Source organism: Xenopus laevis, chromosome 2L (assembly GCF_017654675.1).
Source record: "Xenopus laevis strain J_2021 chromosome 2L, Xenopus_laevis_v10.1, whole genome shotgun sequence".
NCBI classification, from domain to species: Eukaryota; Metazoa; Chordata; class Amphibia; order Anura; family Pipidae; genus Xenopus; species Xenopus laevis.
This window is the reverse complement of record NC_054373.1, coordinates 126,569,386-126,588,945: the sequence shown is the minus strand read 5'-3', so window position 1 is coordinate 126,588,945 and position 19,560 is coordinate 126,569,386. Positions and strand designations below refer to the sequence as shown.

Genomic DNA, 19,560 nt, shown 5'->3' with positions numbered 1-19,560 from the left:
TGACACACAGGTGAGGTGACTACATGTTATTTAGGGTCAGTTTCTGCCTTGAGGGGGCGGGGCCTTGATATCGGAAGTGCTTATTGGCCACATTATTGTGTGAGTTTCACAAGGAGGAAACATAAACAGACAGTCGAGATCCTAACAGACCGGAACTGTTGGGGACAAAATTGAAGAAAGGTAACCCCAAACGGTAGCACAACTGTTTCCTTGTCTAAACTCACAGAATGAAGGAACGGCAGGTACAAATAAATGGAAAGTTAATCTTTCTACTTCTCATATCAGAGAGAAGGAGAGAGAATAATGGCACGGTCCGCTTATCTTTATTTCAAACCCATTTTAAGAACTAGTTTCTTTTGATTGGCTGGTAAGTATGACGCCGGGGGCACATTCCACTCTGATTGGCTGCCGCTGAGAACGGAACGCCAGCTTCTTCCCCTCACAGCATCCTGGTAAAAGAAGGCGGTTTTGGCGCTGTCTGCCCGGTCTCTTCCCTGTGTTCCTGAGGACCGGTAGTTGCTAAGGCGACAGGGTGAAGGAGCCAATGGTGAAGAGGCGAGGGCAATGACGAGCGGAGGGGGCGTGTTTCACTGGCAAAGCGGGGAGTGGGCAGCTAGAGGCCGACGCGAGTCACTGGGGGGCGAATGAGCGAATAACAGCCGCTCCGGGAGAGGGGAGCTGCGGGCACCGGGCCCACGTAGCCCGGCCTTTTTCCCATGTCTCGTGAAGCCGCTGCAGAGGAGGGGCGGGGAGGCGGAGAAGCGGCGCGCTGTGAGGGGGACGATGCGCGAGTATAAGGTGGTGGTCCTGGGAAGCGGCGGGGTCGGCAAGTCGGCCTTGACCGTCCAGTTTGTCACAGGGACGTTCATCGAGAAGTACGACCCGACCATTGAGGATTTCTACCGCAAGGAGATAGAGGTAGACTCGTCCCCCTCAGTGCTGGAGATCCTGGACACGGCCGGCACCGAGCAGTTCGCCTCTATGCGGGACTTGTACATCAAGAACGGACAGGGCTTCATCCTCGTCTACAGCCTGGTCAACCAGCAGAGCTTCCAGGACATCAAGCCCATGAGGGACCAGATCATCCGCGTGAAAAGGCGAGTCGGGGAGGGGTTGGACGCTGTGCGGCCCTCCAGCTGCTTAACTACAACTCTCCGCTGCCTCTTGGCATTGCCGTCCAGCAGCAGGTGTAGGGCCGCAGCCTGTATCATTCACTAGTGCACACAACAATGGGGCTCAGTCTCTGCTTGCTCTTCTTCTAGCTGCCTGTGAACTGCTGCTGTCTAGTCTAGTCCAGGTGTTCCTGCATGTCTCCTCTCACCAGTCTGGCCTCTCATTGGCTCCTCTTGTCCTGATGCCCTGTTAGTGCCCATTGGACCAGGCTTGTGTCAAGTCACTTAGTGCCTCCTTCACTCATTCCTTTGTTGTCCAGCTGTGCCCAGCGCACTCTTGTGTAATGCTTTATATGTTCCCATGAGTCAGGCACACAATTATAGTCCCTGCAGTATGACTGGTATAGACACCCACTGCTTCTCTTTTACAGCAGGAAACAACCAGACTCCTCAGAGGAATCTCACACACTGGCACAATCACAGAGCTTTTCGCTTGGTGGCTTTGCTGCACATAGAAACACAACACATGCTGTCCCTGCTGTCGTCATATATGAACCTGCCTTTAAATAAATATTAAAGGCACTTCATGTGCATATTCTGCCCTGTCCTTATTTAGAGGACTGGAAATGAAAATCCAGGTCCAAAAACACCTCAACAAACACAGTAATCAACTGTGAATATCCTGCCACTGTCATGTGTATGTGTGTGCGTTTGTGCATTCACATGAGAATGTGTGTATAATATATATATATATATATATATATATATTATACATACATACATACATACATACATACATACATACATACATTTTCAGTAGCAGTATGCACAAAATGTCTCTGTCTTAAATATATTGATAATGGGTTGAGTGCAGAGGACTCTTGTATGTATGTATGTATGTATGTATGTATGTGTATATATATATATATAATACACAAAAGCCATGAATATCCTGTAAATTATATCCTTATAAACGGTGAGTAGTGATGTCATCAGTTATAAACGGTGAGTAGTGATGTCATTTCTGTCACATGACTCACTAAATTTTGTGTTATAATAATTAAAGTACTATAATAAATAAAGTACCCCCAGTTGTAAAATATGAGGATATTAGAAGTTACCTCAGAGTTCCATGACCTGTATAAAAACACTCGGCCTTCGGCCTCGTGTTTTTATATGGTCATGAAACTCCTCGTAACTAATAATATCCTTATATTTTACAAGAGGGGGTACTTTATTCACTATATATATATATATATATATATATATATATATATATATATACATACATACATACACACACACACACACACACACACACACACACACACACGAATATTAATTCCCCTTTTAGTTTTTTGGTACATAATGTTTGTGGGAACAGATGACCATATATATATATATATATATATATATATATATATATATATATATATATATATACTATATATATATATATATATATATATATATAATGGTGTGAAGGATCAGCACTCTCCCATTAGTTTAGTGAAAGAAGTGTTGTTTTATTGAATACACAACATTAGATCCGATGTTTCGGTCCCACTTGGGGACCTTTTTCAAGGGGGACCGAAATGTCGGATCTAATGTTGTATATTCAATAAAACAACACTTCTTTCACTAAACTAATGGGAGAGTGTTGATCCTTAACACCATTATCTACAATATTGATCGTGCACCCCTGCTCTAACAAGAAAAGAGTGCGGACACCAGCAATCATTATATATATCATTATATATCTCCAACGGTGACGGCACTCCATAATCAACCAAACTGGACAAATCAATAAGTCTTTCAAAGGTTTATTGGTGGACCAACGTTTCAATTCCGCACAGGAATCTTCGTCAGGGTGAGAGAGACTTATTGATTTGTCCAGTTTGGTTGATTATGGAGTGCCGTCACTGTTGGAGATATTTATAAAAAGTTTACAGACTGGCACCCAGCATTTGGATTACACTTTTGGTTGTGCGCTCCTTATTCAGTTGAGTTATATATATATATATATATATATATATATATATATATATATATATACATACATACATACATACATACATACATACATACATACATACATACATACATACATACATACATACATATATATATATATATACATATATACAGTGGTGTGAAAAACTATTGCCCCCTTCCTGATTTCTTATTCTTTTGCATGTTTGTCACACTTAAATGTTTCTGCTCATCAAACACATTTAACTATTAGTCAAAGATAACATAATTGAACACAAAATGCAGTTTTTAAATGAAGGTTTACGTTATTAAGGGAGAAAAAAAACTCCAAATCTACATGGGCCTGTGTGAAAAAGTGATTGCCCCCCCCTTGTTAAAAAATAACTTAACTGTGGTTTATCACACCTGAGTTCAATTTCAAAGGTTATAAAGCCATTTCTAAAGCTTTGGGACTCCAGCGAAGCACAGTGAGAGCCATTATCCACAAATGGCAAAAACATGGAACAGTGGTGAACCTCCCCAGGAGTGGCCGGCCGACCAAAATTACCCCAAGAGTGCAGAGACAACTCATCCGAGAGGCCACAAAAGACCCCAGGACAACATCTAAAGAACTGCAGGCCTCACTTGCCTCAATTAAGGTCAGTGTTCACGACTCCACCATAAGAAAGAGACTGGGCAAAAACGGCCTGCATGGCAGATTTCCAAGGCGCAAACCACTTTTAAGCAAAAAGAACATTAAGGCTCGTCTCAATTTTGCTAAAAAACATCTCAATCATTGCCAAGACTTTTGGGAAAATACCTTGTGGACCGACGAGACAAAAGTTGAACTTTTTGGAAGGTGCGCGTCCCGTTACATCTGGCGTAAAAGTAACACAGCATTTCAGAAAAAGAACATCATACCAACAGTAAAATATGGTGGTGGTAGTGTGATGGTCTGGGGTTGTTTTGCTGCTTCAGGACCTGGAAGACTTGCTGTGATAGATGGAACCATGAATTCTACTGTCTACCAAAAAAATCCTGAAGGAGAATGTCCGGCCATCTGTTCGTCAACTCAAGCTGAAGCTATCTTGGGTGCTGCAGCAGGACAATGACCCAAAACACACCAGCAAATCCACCTCTGAATGGCTGAAGAAAAACAAAATGAAGACTTTGGAGTGGCCTAGTCAAAGTCCTGACCTGAATCCTATTGAAATGTTGTGGCATGACCTTAAAAAGGCTGTTCATGCTAGAAAACCCTCAAATAAAGCTGAATTACAACAATTCTGCAAAGATGAGTGGGCCAAAATTCCTCCAGAGCGCTGTAAAAGACTCGTTGCAAGTTATCGCAAACGCTTGATTGCAGTTATTGCTGCTAAGGGTGGCCCAACCAGTTATTAGGTTCAGGGGGCAATTACTTTTTCACACAGGTTTGGATTTCTTTTCTCCCTAAATAATAAAAACCCTCATTTAAAAACTGCATTTTGTATCTTTGACTAATAGTTAAATGTGTTTGATGGTCAGAAACATTTTGTGTGACAAACATGCAAAAGAATAAGAAATCAGGAAGGGGGCAAATAGTTTTTCACACCACTATATATATATATATATATATATATATATATATATATATATATATATATATATATATATATATATATATATATATATATATATATATATATATATATAGTACACGTGGTAGCCAGCACTCACGAGTCTCGCAATTAAAACTTTTCAAATTAATATAAATCCTGAGAGTGCGGATCACCAGAGTGCAAAAAAAAAATGCAAAAATGTATAAAATATCCCCACCCACCACCTTACACTGCCGGGTTCCAGTTTTATAGCTGCGCACCTGCTCGCCCTCCCCTATTGTGACATCATCGGCGGGTCTATAAAAGGAACCTGGAAGTCAGGTTAGGCGGGTGGAGGGAGGCCAGGTCCGGTGCAAGTTGGGTAAAACTGAACATCCCAGTGCAATGCATTGTGGGTTATGTAGTTCCTGCATGCTGTCTGTAAGCTGTGGAGAAGTTGCTACAATTTGTAATATCAGTGTTTAGTCCCTCCTCCTGTATAGAGGGTACCAGCAAAACCTAAAGCCTGTCTCAGTACCATACATTACCATGCAGGTTGAGAGTGTTGTTCCATTAAATAACGGTACCAGTATGGTTGTAACAGATACAGAAAAGGCAAATGTGTTAAATCGGTTATTTTCTTATGCCACTGGCATAGAGGAGTGGCAGACAATATTTGATTGACCGCTCAGATTTTTAAATGAGCTTACAACAGCTATGAATGCTTTAATAAAAAATAGAAATTGGATTTCATGTTTAATTTGAAAAGGACTTTTATTATAAAGATTTTTGTGTCTGGGTGACAGGTCCACTTTAAGGGATCACATTCAATATTTTGTCCTAGTGAATGGCATTATGAGCAGCAATCAGCATGGCTTTATGAAGGATAGGTCAAGTCAGACAAATTTGATTGGTTTTTATGATGAGGTAAGTAAGATGCACATGGATAGGAAACTGGCTACAGGATCGGGTACAGAGGGTGGTTGTTAATGGGACATTCTCTACTTGGAGTAAGGTTCTTAGTGGGGTCCATTAATGACTTAGGGGAGGGTGTTGTAAGTAATGTATCAGTGTTTGCAGATGACACAAAACTATCCAGCCCAATTAATTCCATCCAGGATGTGGCATCCTTGCAACATGATCTTGACAAACTGGCAATCTGGGCAGCTAAGTGGCAAATGAGATTCAATGTTGATAAATGTAAAGTCATGCACCTGGGATGTAAAAATATCCAAGCCACTTATACCCTTAATGGGACTGCACTAGGCAAATCCATTATGGAAAAGGACCTTGGAGTCCTTGTAGATGATAAACTTGGCTGTAGCAAGCAATGCCAGTCAGCAGCATCAAGGGCAAATAAGGTCTTGAGCTGTTTTAAAAGGGGCATAGAGTCAAGGGAGGAGGGGGTCATTCTTCCACTGTATAGCGCACTTGTAAGGCCCCATCTAGAATATGCCGTACAGTTTTGGTCTCCATCACTCAAACAGGACATTATTGTATTAGAGAGGGTACAGAGGAGGGCAACTAAGCTGGTGAAAGGTATTGAAAATCTTAGCTATGAGGAAAGACTGGCCAAATTGGGGATGTTCATGCGGGAGAAGAGGCGCTTAAGGGGTGATATGATGACTATTTATAAATATATAAGGGGATCATATAATAATCTCTCTAATGCTTTATTTACCAGTAGGTCTTTCCAGCTGACACAAGCTCACCCATTCCGATTAGAAGAAAAGAGGTTCCGCCTAAATATTCGGAAGGGGTTTCTTACAGTGAGAGTTGTGAAGATGTGGAATTCTCTCCCTGAATCAGTAGTACAGGCTGATACATTAGATAGCTTTAAGCAGGGGTTGTATTGCTTTTTAGCAAGTGAGGGAATACAGGGTTATGGGAGATAGCTCATAGTACAAGTCCAAGGACTAGATATTTTCCTTTTTTTTTTTTTTTTTTTTTTTTTTGTAATGTTGAAGTGTAAGTCTAATTTTTCACCTTTCTGAAGCAGCCCTGGAAGGGGGGGGGGTCGCTGACTCTTTAAACTGTTCTAAATGGATACATTTATTTGATACATTTCATAACTTTGTCCCTGCTGAGCAGAATCCCTGAGTTTCATTACAGGCAGCTGTTAGAATTGATACAATAGTTGCTAAAACTCCAGAGATGCTGCTGAGAAATGTATCAACTAAATGTTGTAAAATTGTAACAGTAAACAGTCTGCACCTGAATTACTGAGCTGACACTAAAACACCAGAGACACAAACATTTAACTTTAAACTTATATTTTGGAAAAACAGTAAAAAATGGAAAGCAATTGAAAAAAAGTCTTTTTTCTGGAGAACAAACTGAAAAAGTGTTTGGAAGGTGAACAACCCCATTTAACTGCTTAGAATTTTTGCTTTTACTTATTCATAACAGCAATTCCCTTACCAAACCTCTCATCCCAATGACAACACATACCTAACACAGAGTCCACTTTTACCTTCTAGTTCACATTTATCTGACTGCATTGATCTCCTCTGCTGCCCCTATTGCCTTTGTATTAGTATAGCAAGTTGAATGGAAAGTCCTATCTGGATGCAATATATGATTTATGTTTTATTGAAGGGCACTGGTAATGGCTTGAAGTCTTTGAAGTGTCTGGTGCCAAGTGAGCCGATATGAGTTTCACATCAAGCCCTAAGCATTGCCTCTTCAATGTAATATTAAAGACATTTAATGAAAGTACCTCTTGGAAGGTCTAAATGTCAGTCACCCTTTACTATCCAAGTCTTCTGGGTTTGTTTTTCCAAACTAGCAAAATAACAAGTTGGGATGTTACATAAAAATCCACGGTCTGTGTATCAATTTGTTTCATGTGGATCCGTTAATATTCATATTGATTGAGATTTTAAGAATATTAGTAGTGTGACCAAGCCATAAAGAAAGGATTTGGTTTGTTGTGGCTTGATCATTGTGTTACTAAATACCAGTCATTGTTATTGGTTGATCAAAAAAAAACCACAAAGGCAAAGAAAATAGTGGTTAGACTCAAAAGTGCTTTATCTGATAACCTTGATAGGTGTCTAAGTAACCACATCTCATGTAAAAAAATTTCTTTTCAAACATGGACATAGCCATGTTTGAGCCTCATTCAAATAGTAACTAAATATAAAGGTGATTAAACAAAAAACCAATGAAAAAAATTACCTTGCGGTTATTTGTTCAACAAAAAAATAACATGCAATTTCCCTTGTGGAATAAGTAAGAGCACCCTTGGATCTAATACTAAGGCATTCCCTTTTGGCAAAAACAACTTCAAACAGGGATTATTTATAACTGTCTCCCAGTCGCTGACATCAACTGGGAGAAAATGTGTAGATTTAATTTGTGCCACCTCATTTGAATGCTGGAATTTGATATCCGTAGTGGTGACGGTTACCTCAAGGTCCCTTGATAAAATTCTGAGGTCCTTACCGAATTCTTTCAGCATCTTGCATTCTTCTTTCAGGCTACAATTGCTGGGGCAGCCTAGTCTGGGCAAGTTAACCGTTATTGAAACCTTTTCCAATTGTAGATTGATGTCTAGTTGTTTAGTGATCTTTTTAAATCTCTTCCAATACTCAGACATCTATAGCCCTCATTTTTTTGTTTAAACTGTTTTATTGTTTTTATACTGCAATAAAGACATGAAAAGGATTTTCGTGACAGTGATCAAATAGACATTGTGATACATAGTTATGTTGTATTCGTTATTCCCATTAAACATCTCTACTAAAATAAGCAACATGGATGCATAAATATTAAACAATTGTCTACTGGACTCTCAGATTATGTATCAAACATTCTAATAATAAAACAAAGGAAAAAAACTGAGAACAAAAGGAAATTCAGAATTAACTAGGAGAAAAAAAAGGAAAGGAAGTTATGATGGAGGGAGGAGTTTATAGCCCTCATTTCTAAAAACCTCTGATCTGTTTCAGACTTGGCATTGTGATACCACACACTTCCAACAACAAGGAGCAAGCCAAATTAAATGCCTAAGGGCTAGGCCACATGGGAAGATTTCAGGGAGATTAGTCGGCTGGCGACTAATCGCTGCGTCTGATCTCCCTGAATGGCTTGCTGGTATCTTGCACCCGCTAGTGCTAAAGTCGCCTGCGCCTATTCACACGCGGCGACATGTTTTTCAAAGTTGCTCGAAATTGCCTCGGGACTTTGAAAAACGTATTGCCGCGTGTGAATAGGCGCAGACGACTTTAGCGCTAGCGGATGCTAGATACCAGCAAGCCATTCAGGGAGATTAGTCGCCTCAAATACGCGGCGATTAGTTGCCAGACGACCAATCTCCCTGAATCTTCCCGTGTGGCCCTAGCCTATATTTCTTCCAAAATTCTCTCCAACAAGGCCCTAATCATTTAACCGTAATCTGGTGACTTTGATTCTAATTGAAGGTATTTGAGTTAGTGATAAATGTATGGGCATATAACTTTTTTCCACATGTGATATCTGCATTTATGTTTATTTAAATTACACAGTAGACTACATAAGGTAAATGGTGCATGATATTTATTATATCACTTATCTATCAATGCTGTTAAAATGACAATCAAATACCAGTATGTTGAAAAACTAAAAAAAAAAAAAAAAAAAAGTGCAGTGGGGTGTACTGATCCATCTGTAATATGTCGCTGTCCTTTAAACAGCAATAGCCAGTTTTAGTTATTCTCCTTAGTTTAGGTTTTGTTAACATCTTTTTGATTTTACCAAAAATAGTACTTACTATATTCTTATTTTGAGTTTCTATAGCAGTGACGTTTAGCTCAAAGGTTTATGCTTTGTGCTGTTAAACTTAACTTTCAGCTCTAACTTGTGTCTATCTCCCCCCACCTTTTTATTTTTCAGATATGAAAAAGTGCCAGTAATTTTGGTTGGAAACAAAGTTGATCTTGAAAGCGAACGTGAAGTGGCCTCAAACGAGGGTCAGGCATTGGCAGAGGATTGGGGCTGCCCGTTTATAGAAACGTCAGCTAAGAGCAAAACAATGGTGGATGAGCTCTTTGCTGAAATAGTGAGACAAATGAACTATGCAGCTCAACCGGATAAAGATGACCCGTGCTGTTCTGCGTGCAATATACAGTAGCGTTCATATGGAAGGAATAAATCCAGTTAGATATTTTTTCACAGCAATGATTAAAAGAAACTTGTGTTTTTTAAATATTTGTGAATCATCCAAAGAGAAGCTTTGAGAGAAAAAAAATCATTGACTGTGTAAGAAATTAGGTTTGAAAATTCATAACAGTTAGCTATCGTATGATCTTAAATGTAATTTATATGGCACATAGATTATCCCAGCCATATAAAGCTTGTTCCTGAGTTACCTTGGGATTTACAGTTTTGTAAATACTTCCCTAAAAAGCAGTGGAAGCATTTTAATTGCAGACCCAGACAAAAAGGTAATTAGTGCAAAAAATCTACAGGCTGTCTGTGATAGTAATCAAAAAAGTCTGAGCTAAGTCTGGCCTGCATTAAAAAAATTATTGCTGATGGTGCAAAGCTGTATGCTTTTATTTGCCGGAGTTTCGTTATTTTAGTTTGGTTTTAGTTGTAGCTTTTATAATTGCCCCTAGTTAAAGGGATCCTGTCATGGGAAAAAATGTTTATTTCATAACGCATCAGTTAATAGTGCTGCTCCAACATAATTCTGCACTGAAATCCATTTTTCAAAAGAACAAACAGATTTTTTTATATTCAGTTTTGAAATCTGACATGGGGCTAGATATATTGTCAGTTTCTCAGCTGCCCCCAGTCATGTGACTTGTGATAAACTTCAGTCACTCTTTACTGCTGTACTGCAAGTTGGAGTGATATTACCCCCCTCCCTTCCCCCAGCAGCCTGACAACAGAACAATGGGAAGGTAACCAGTTAACAGCTCCCTAACACAAGATAACCACTCCGTGGTAGATCTAAAAACAGCACTCAATAGTAAAATCCAGGTCCCACTGCGACACATTCAGTTACATTGAGTAGGAGAAACAACAGGCTGCCAGAAAGCAGTTTCATCCTAAAGTGCTGGCTCGTTCTGAAAGCACATGACCAGGCAAAATGACCTAAGATGGCTGCCTACACACCAATATTACAACTAAAAAAATACACTTATTGGTTCAGGAATGAAATTTTACATGGTAGAGTGAATTATTTGCATTGTAAACAGTGTAATTTATAAATAAAAACGACATCATGAAAATCATAATAGTCCCTTAATAATGTCTTAAGAAACAATATGTTAATATCTAGTGTAACATACTACTTTTGCAATTGGAATATGTATTTCAGCGACTACACGAATACCCTTTTTTTGGGAAAAGAAGCCATGTTGCATACAGTCCTACGAAATAGCCGTGAAAGCACAAACATGCGTTTTGTGCCAGTATACTACAAATACAAATATTCTGCTAAAACAGTCTTTTTCACAGTTTTTCTTTTGAGTGTTTCCATGAAACATGATTTTACTGGAGGCCCTTATAAATTTAGGATTTGCCATTTTTATTGATGCACATGATAGTGAGGTAGAATATTATTAGGAGCTAAAGCTGAACATCAAATTGAGTATCTATCATTTGCATGGGAAACAGTGCAAGTTTATGCTAAATACTGTCTAAAACTACATTCTGTGGAATTATCTAAGAGAAGGAGAAGCCCATTTAATATTACATATAAAATAATCTATTACACATACCTGTAAGAATAGTTTTTTTGTTTTTTTATGTGAATGTAAAGCTGTGAGGATGTACAGAATTAAATACCCTAACAAATACCATTTGGGGTGATATTTTAGGTGTTGACACATCTTGTCAATGTGTTCCCTCTTCAAAAATACTTGTACTGTTCAATTTACTTTGAAACTTAAGCAGGTTCTACATAAAACATACAATTCCAAGACCGTGATATTTAAGGGATGTGCGTTGTATGATTAAAGGTGCTGATTCTGATCAAAATACATTTAAAATATTTCTTTATTTGCATTGCATTAAATATCCATTATGCCTCAAAATGCTTACCTTTTCATTGCAACAATATATATCACAGAATATAGATGTTTATCACTTGCCCTGTGTTTCAAACTTCAATAGATACAGGTAAAGAATGTCCCGTCCCCCCCTTTAATTTACTACTGCTGTGATTTGGAATTTTATGCATATAAACAGACTTTTAACTCGGAAGCAAATGGTTCTATGGATTTGTCTTTTTGTGGAACTGATTTAGAAGCCTGGTTGAGCTCACACACAAGTAGGTACAGTTGGGAAAGATGATTTTTTTTTTTTAAAGGTTTTTCTTCAACATACAAGGAAAAAGATTACAGTCCAGTGGCAGTTAGAGCATACATTTGTAGTTTACTCAAGTTGAGTAGTTCTCCACCAAAACAAATCAGGACCACTGGTGTCAGCAGTATAAGATTAAACTTTTTTTTTTTTTTAACAAACTAGGGTACACAAGGGGAGGGAATTGGGCCGTGGGAGCCTGTGTCCTTGTATAGGTGGGTATATATCCTGCTAATCAGTAGCCTGGGGTGGGATTGTATCAATCGTGCCGTCCCATGTACCCCAAATTTTTCTGCAAAATACAGTTATTTTGTTAGATTTTGTTTGTAATGGAATCTGTTAGTTGAGTGAACTCTAAATCATCTGCTAGGAAGGGAGCCCCCACCTATAAGATATATTGGATCATTCATCTGACACCTAACTGCTGCATGAAGACAGAACGAAGAGAAAGATGCTGAGAGAGCATACCTTCCAACATTTTGGAAACAAAAAGAGGGACAAAATATTTGCCTTGTGCAACATTTTTTGACCACACCCCATAATTACAATGTTAATTTAACAAAATTTGGCAAGTTATGAAAGTTTGAACATATTTGTGTTTTTCAGTTATTACAGTTTTGCTAATGAAGGTGAATTGTCTAACTTCTCCCAAGGGACCTGTTATCTTATATTTTTACAATTACTTATTTGCTTATCTCAAAATTGTTACAAAAGTATCTTATCTGAACCTCCTGGCTGTTCTGGGCTCTCTGCCAAAAGCCAATTATGTTAGAAACATTGTTTCTTTTTTTTTTAGCTGTTCGTGTTGAGCTGTCAAAAGTGGGACTGTCCCGCTGAAAACGGGACAGTTGGGAGGTATGTGAGAGGGATAGTGAAGATAAACTTGATTATTTCAGAAACAATGCAGCATTTTCAATTGATTATATTTAGAAAGTTTTTATTTCATTATGAGGAAGGGTATATTAAATTTTCATTTTCACGATAGTTCCCTTTTAAGGATTTCCAGCTCTTTAAGTTGGGTGGGATGGGCAGTTTCCAGGGTAAGATGATGGTTTTCCTGGCATAAAAATAGACAAGTCTCAGGAGGGTACGCCGGTACTTGTCCTAGACTATGTTCTCCACCAGTAATCTTATGATTTTTAGTTATCCAGTCATTCAGCAGTTGGTCAGATATTGTGCAATTTTGCCATGCACGTTGACAGCTAGAGATATGGATCACCATGTAGGTCCATTGTGTACTCATGCAAGTGGGAGTTTATTGCCTATGTTATTATTGAATTTTTATGTTCTGAAAAATAAACTACACTGCACCAACATCACATCAGAACTTGATTAAGCAAAGCATTTCCTTGGGACCTTGTACATCATACAGAAATAATAGAAATAATAATTGTTTGAACAAACAAGCCCCACTGTGGTCAGCTCTTTTTTTCCTATCCCTTTTCATTTAAGCATTCCAGCATTTTTATGTGAATGCTTTCAAAGGAAACAAAAATGATGGATAAATGCAAATATTGGCATGTAGTGTATGTTGGCACAAGTGTATACCTATTAGTCACAATAAAATTGTAGCTGTTATGAGACATTGGAGAACAGTTTGGGTTTTAAGTATTTGTAATATTTTAGACCTCAATACTTAGGGGCCGATTCATGAAGCTCGAGTGAAGGATTCGAATTAAAAAAACTTCGAATTTCGAAGTGTTTTTTGGGCTACTTCGACCATCGAATGGGCTACTTCGACCTTCGACTACGACTACGAATCGAACATTTCGAACTAAAAATCGTTCGACTATTCGACCATTCGATAGTCGAAGTACTGCCTCTTTAAAAAAAACTTCGACCCCCTACTTCGGCAGCTAAAAGCTACCAAAGTCAATGTTAGCCTATGGGGAAGGTCCCCATAGGCTTGCCTGAGTTTTTTTGATCGAAGGATATTCCTTCGATCGTTGTATTAAAATCCTTCGAATCGTTCGATTCGAAGGATTTAATCGCTCGATCGAAGGAATAATCCTTTGATCATTCGATCACAGCATTTGCGCTAAATCCTTTGACTTCGATATTCGAAGTCGAAGGATTTTAGTTCCTAGTCGAATATCGAGGGTTAATTAACCCTCGATATTCGACCCTTCATACATCTGCCCCTTAAATTATAAGGAACTTGTTTTCTACACTTTGGTATATACTAAAATGTTGGTATTCATTACCGATGATAGCCAAATACTAAAAGCGTATTTCAAATTACTACTTCAAAACCTGTGCTAAAGCCGGATTCCATAAACTCTGACTGATATACAGTATATTATAGTCTATTTCCTTTTTTCTGCTTTTCTCTATTGCTAAGTACAATTCTCTGCAATGAATGTTTGGCCCTGAACTGTTGTTTTTTTCTAACTTGTATTGAGTTTGAAGCTGTTTACACTCTTAGAGGATATTTACAAGATCTTCCATGAAACCACAAAGTGCATTTACTGCATTTATAATTGTACATTATTTTTACTTTATGCATATTATGTTCTCAGCTGCATTTCAGGCATAGTTAAGTGCTTTGATGCACTGTATTTCTCACTGCAATTTTAATTACATAATTAACCATACCTGCCATTAACTTTGTTGATATTCATATTTATTATGGTATTGACTAACATTTTTAGACTGTACCAGTAGTGGTTTGTTTTTTCTAGATCAGCTGAATGCTGATCATGAAGAGTGAGGGTTTAGTATTGCTTTGTACTGATGTATTGAAAGGGGCACTTGGTGATTCTTTTTTAAAAATGCTGCCCATTTTGAAATGTAGGTGGTTTTGACACTTTAACGGGATAATGTAAAATTATCCACTAGGCCTAAATGATAAATAATAATTAGGAAAGAGGTTCCCATACACCACATGGTTTTAGAATATCTCCTAAAAGCACACTAGCATCTTAGTCAGAATAACCCAAACTGATCTACCTTTGGCACAATAATAAAGATATTTCAAAAACATTAGTGCAGTGGAGAAGTTGACAGAATAGGCGCAACTTGATTTGCTCATAGAGGCGCATGCACAGATGGCGCAATTTCCAGGTTTGTGACAAATGGATGGAAATTGCTGAAGGGCTGGAAGAAGACATGAAGACCCGGAAGATGGTTGTAAAAAGTTAGGTCCATTGCCCGGGGTAGCAGCTAGGCTGGGGGTAAGGAGGGAGTGGGGTCTATGTGGGGTAGTGGGCAAGGGTTTTTTTTAAATGAGGGGTTTGTTTCTCCTTTAAGACCTTCTTGAGCGGAGGAGGGTGAGTGGTCCATGGACAGCTCAGGGTGCAGGAGGGAGGCTTGTGTGTAGTTGGGAAAGAGACTGTGATTCCCCACTGAGTTAAAGTGTTGGAGAGTGCTCCAAAAGACTGTAGAGAGGAAGAGAGAACCCCCTCCCAGGAGACAGTGTCAAGAGTGGGTCTAAATGAGGATTCTGGGACTCCTCAATATCAATGCCTATGAGTGCTGGAATGTTGTGTCTGTGTGAACATCAGTGAGGGTGTTAAAGGGGGACTGCTAATGTTTATGTGAAGCAAGAGTGCTGAAGCATTGATTTTGTTTATAATAAAAGCCAGCTAAGCTGCATTTGACTCTTGAAGGTGGTGTCAGACTCCTTTTCCGTGATAAATATGTGCAGTGGTCTCAGCTAAATGAATGTCGTATGCATTTGCACCCTTGTGAAATGTGGCTTTAAGTGACCAGAGTTGATACTTTGTTTATTCTGAGCATAACTTTTACAGACTAAATTAGATACATAAGACTGACAAAACAATGTCCTGTTGAAAAATAATAATAAATAAAATGTACCAGTTTTTGTCTCAATTGGCTACCCAGACTGGGCATTTGTCACAACAACAGCAACCAAGCCCAACAGGAACATTAAAAGTAATAACCACCCTGAGACACATAGTAGGTGGAAAATAGTCATCCCATAAGTAGCTGGAGTGTCGGAGAAACTCAGGAGGATTTTCAACAAACACCACATCCCTGAGATTTTCAAAGCCAAGGTACACCCAAAGGATCCAACACCTAAAGAAAAACAAAGCAATGTGGTATATTCAGTCCAGTGTAGCAAGGAGTGCACTGACTTATACATTGGGGAGATGAAGCAACTGCTCCCCAAGTGAATGGATCAGCATAGGAGGGTGAACGCTACAGGGCAAGACTCCACTGTCTTTCTACACCGAAAAGACAAGGTGGAGAAACCATCCCTATCAGTGGCATAACTACCGGGGGAGCAGAGGGTGCGATTGGGCCAGGGCCCGCACCCCCTCAGGGCCCCCCCAGCAGCTCACGTGCCACGATTCCTGGGCGGTTCCGGGTGTACGGAGGGGGCGGGGGGCCTGGCAGCACGTCCCGCACCAGGGCCCGTCCCCCTCTAGTTACGTCACTGATCCCTATACAGAGGGGGGGACCTTCAACACCACCTGTCTGCAACATATAATGATATTCTAACATCTGTACCCCGACGGTTTCAGAACACTTCACACATTCATTCATGCAATTCTCACAAGTAACACCTGTTTCTAGGAGTCTTATGATACCACTTTGTGTTACAGGTGTCACCTCTTTGAAGAGTTACACTGCTCCATTGTGATTGAATTAGTGGAAGAGATTATAGACCGAGGATTTCCCACAGCAGTCAGTTGAACTAAAAAAGCTGCTTGAATGAGTAGTGAAAAGTCTTCAATGATTGCTCAGCAAGTCCAGTTGCCCTAGAATTATTTATACTAGATGTACCATGACCTGGATGAATGAAAATCTTCTTTCTTGAAATGTATTGTCTTTGTATTATTTAGACAGGAAGCTTATAAAAGATAAGTATCTGCTATATTTGATACCTTTGCTTTTGTTCTAATGAGGTTTTTGTTTTAAGCTACATTTTTTATGCATATTTTTGTTTAAATTTCTTTTAAAGGGGAATGTATGGATTGCACATTTCTTTTAACTATAACATTTTTCATTCAACTGAAAATACATTTATCATTCTTCCTTCCCACTGCACTTGTGTATACCAATATTGGGGGTTTTCCCACAGTATTCTGGTAGAGAACCATGACTGACAGGACATGGAGTTCCATGGTTGCTTACAGTGCCATTCTGGCCAGTAGCTGTGTAGCAGGCCCTAGTATGCACTCTTTTGGGAACTTAAGTTTTTCATTTTGTGTCCCTTTTAATGTACTTTTTTCTCTCTGCAGAATTAGGTACTCAAGAAGAATCTATACATTTCTCTTCCTATGAGTATTGACCAGGCAACCCAAGAAAAAGGAAAATCTTTGTCATCTTACCGTGATTTTCTTTTGTGGAAAAGTTTCTTTTCCACAACTTTCACACTTGTACAAAGTACATTCAAATAATAAGAAATAGCTCAGTACCCACAGTCCCACTGATATTAGAGTGACTGGTGCTTAATTGATTCAAAATTCCAATTCAAATGCATGTGCTATAAATTACTTAAAAATATGTGAAGGAGTATATTAGAAAAACTGATGTTCAAACAGCAACTTGAATAAAGCATGGGATTAGAAAATGAAATCAAGTGGAGGTAGCTACACCCAAAAAGGCAACTATCTTTCAATTTTCTCTATCTAAACCCTGGGGACACTACAAAGCTTGAGTGACTTGGGGGTAGATACACTAACAGGCACATTTTCGCCAGTGTCAGCTTCACACCCATCGCACCAGTTTGCCAGGCGCAAATGCACTACGACTACACCAATTCACTAATATGTGGAGTTTTGTCCTGGGTGCCGAAACTTTCCACGAGCGTTATTTCGGCAGTGCGAGCATTTATTAGCAAAGATGCACTAGTGTTCGTTTGTGCTTAGCGAAAATTCGCTAGTGATCTTGCGCTTAGGTCAATTTGCATTAGGTGGGTAATTTAATGTAGAGGTCTTTATTACAAATGTTGGTGCAAATGCTTGAAGTGGCCACATTTTATCACAAATGTGCAGGGAACCTTAATAAAGACAAGAGAGTTAATATAATGCCCTACACATGGGCCCACTGTAAAATGAATGTTCCATATGTTATGAAATGTCTGGAGAAAACCAGTGACCCAAAAAAAGTTTGCAGGTAAGCCCGCTTCATAAAAGGAAAAGTCGCCAGTGTTTTTGGAACTTTAATGCATTTTCCGCTCAGGATATGATGTATGTTCTATTTCAACCCAGTGTTGGACACTGAAGTAGAAGCTGAAGTTTGATTTGAGCTCTCCCCACCATGATTTCCTTGAGGAGAAGTGTTTGAAGGTAGCACTGGAGAGGACTGTGGATGAAGGGCAGACACATGTTTGTCACTGTTGCACTCAAAACATTTAATAACAGCTGTGCAGTCCTTGGCAAGATGTTCCACAGAGGCACAGCACTTGTAGCAGATGCCAAATTTCTTAAACAGTTCCTTGCATTCCTGCAGTGGTTTTGCTCTGAAGCCACAACACTTTTTCAGAGGATGAGGCATCCTGTGGATAGGGCATTGTCAATTTGGGTTTTCAATTCTCTCACCCTGATCGCAGGAACAACATCTGTTTTCTTTACAGACAATGGACCTCTATAATCCCTGTAATTAGTGTGTGTATGCTTTGGTGAAGGAGGGTTAGGAAAAATTGACTCTCCAAATATAAAGCTTGGATCATTCTTCATTCTTGCAATCCTTTTGATAAAGTCGCAGAAGAATGTGAATGGTGGGAAAGACACTTGGTTTTTCTCTTTATATTTTGAACCTTGTGTTATCCACTTTTCTTGAATGCAGTATGGCAGCTTTGCTACTATTGGGTTAACACCATGAGCGGTGTCCAGATAGCTGAGACCTGGCAGGTGAGGGTCAGTTTTTGCCAGTTCAAGTAAGAGGTCACTCAGGTCTTGAAACTTTTGATTGTCTTTTCCAGTTATTTTTGGAAAACTTTGCGGTCTTTTAAATAAAGCACCTTCAATGGCTTCTGGACTGCCATAGCTCTGTTCCAGGCGTTCCCATGCAGCTGCGAGACCTGCAGCTACATTGCCAGTGTAAATGGATTTCAGAGTCCTAATGCGTTCTGAAGACTGTGGGCCAAGCAACTGAATCAGTAGATCTAATTCTTGTCCGGCTGTAATACCAATATCTGCTATGGTGGCATCAAATGTACTCTTCCAGCCCCTGTAGGTTTCTGGTTGGTCGTCAAACTTTGAAAGACTGGTGCTGGTGAGCTTGCAGCGAGCCATGAGCTTGACTATGTCTGATACTGGGACAGGTAGTATGTCAACACTTCGAATTATAGTTTGTTGGAGCACAGGTATTGAAGCACAAAGAGGAGAACACTCTTTGTGTTGATTAGAGCTGTTGAGTATCTTTGCAATGCCTTGAAGTGACTGTTTTGAGGAATTGCTTGTGTGCTCTGTTATATCAGAAGCAACTGAGTGCCTGATATTTTGGCTCAAGACATAATCCTTGGTGCGATTGATGGAGTCCTCTGTGCCCGTCAGACTGGCACTGTCTTTATCAATCTCTTTAGCAGCTTGTTCTAAAACTTTCAGTCTAGCCAACGCTGTTGCCTGGTCACATTCTTTTTGCAAGATCTCCATTTTGGCTTCTTGACGAGCAGTCTTTTGCTTTTTGACAAGCAGTTT

At 39.4% G+C, this 19,560-nt stretch overlaps 1 protein-coding gene across 1 annotated transcript; it reads left to right on the top strand.

The window, feature by feature from the left end:
* The first annotated feature begins 634 nt into the window (after positions 1-634).
* On the top strand, positions 635-11,851 carry LOC100505442 (uncharacterized). The gene is given in 2 exon segments (NM_001197278.1): positions 635-1,097; positions 9,533-11,851. Coding segments are annotated over 2 exon segments (552 nt in total). The 5' UTR covers positions 635-783; the 3' UTR covers positions 9,771-11,851.
* Positions 11,852-19,560: the final 7,709 nt, after the last annotated feature.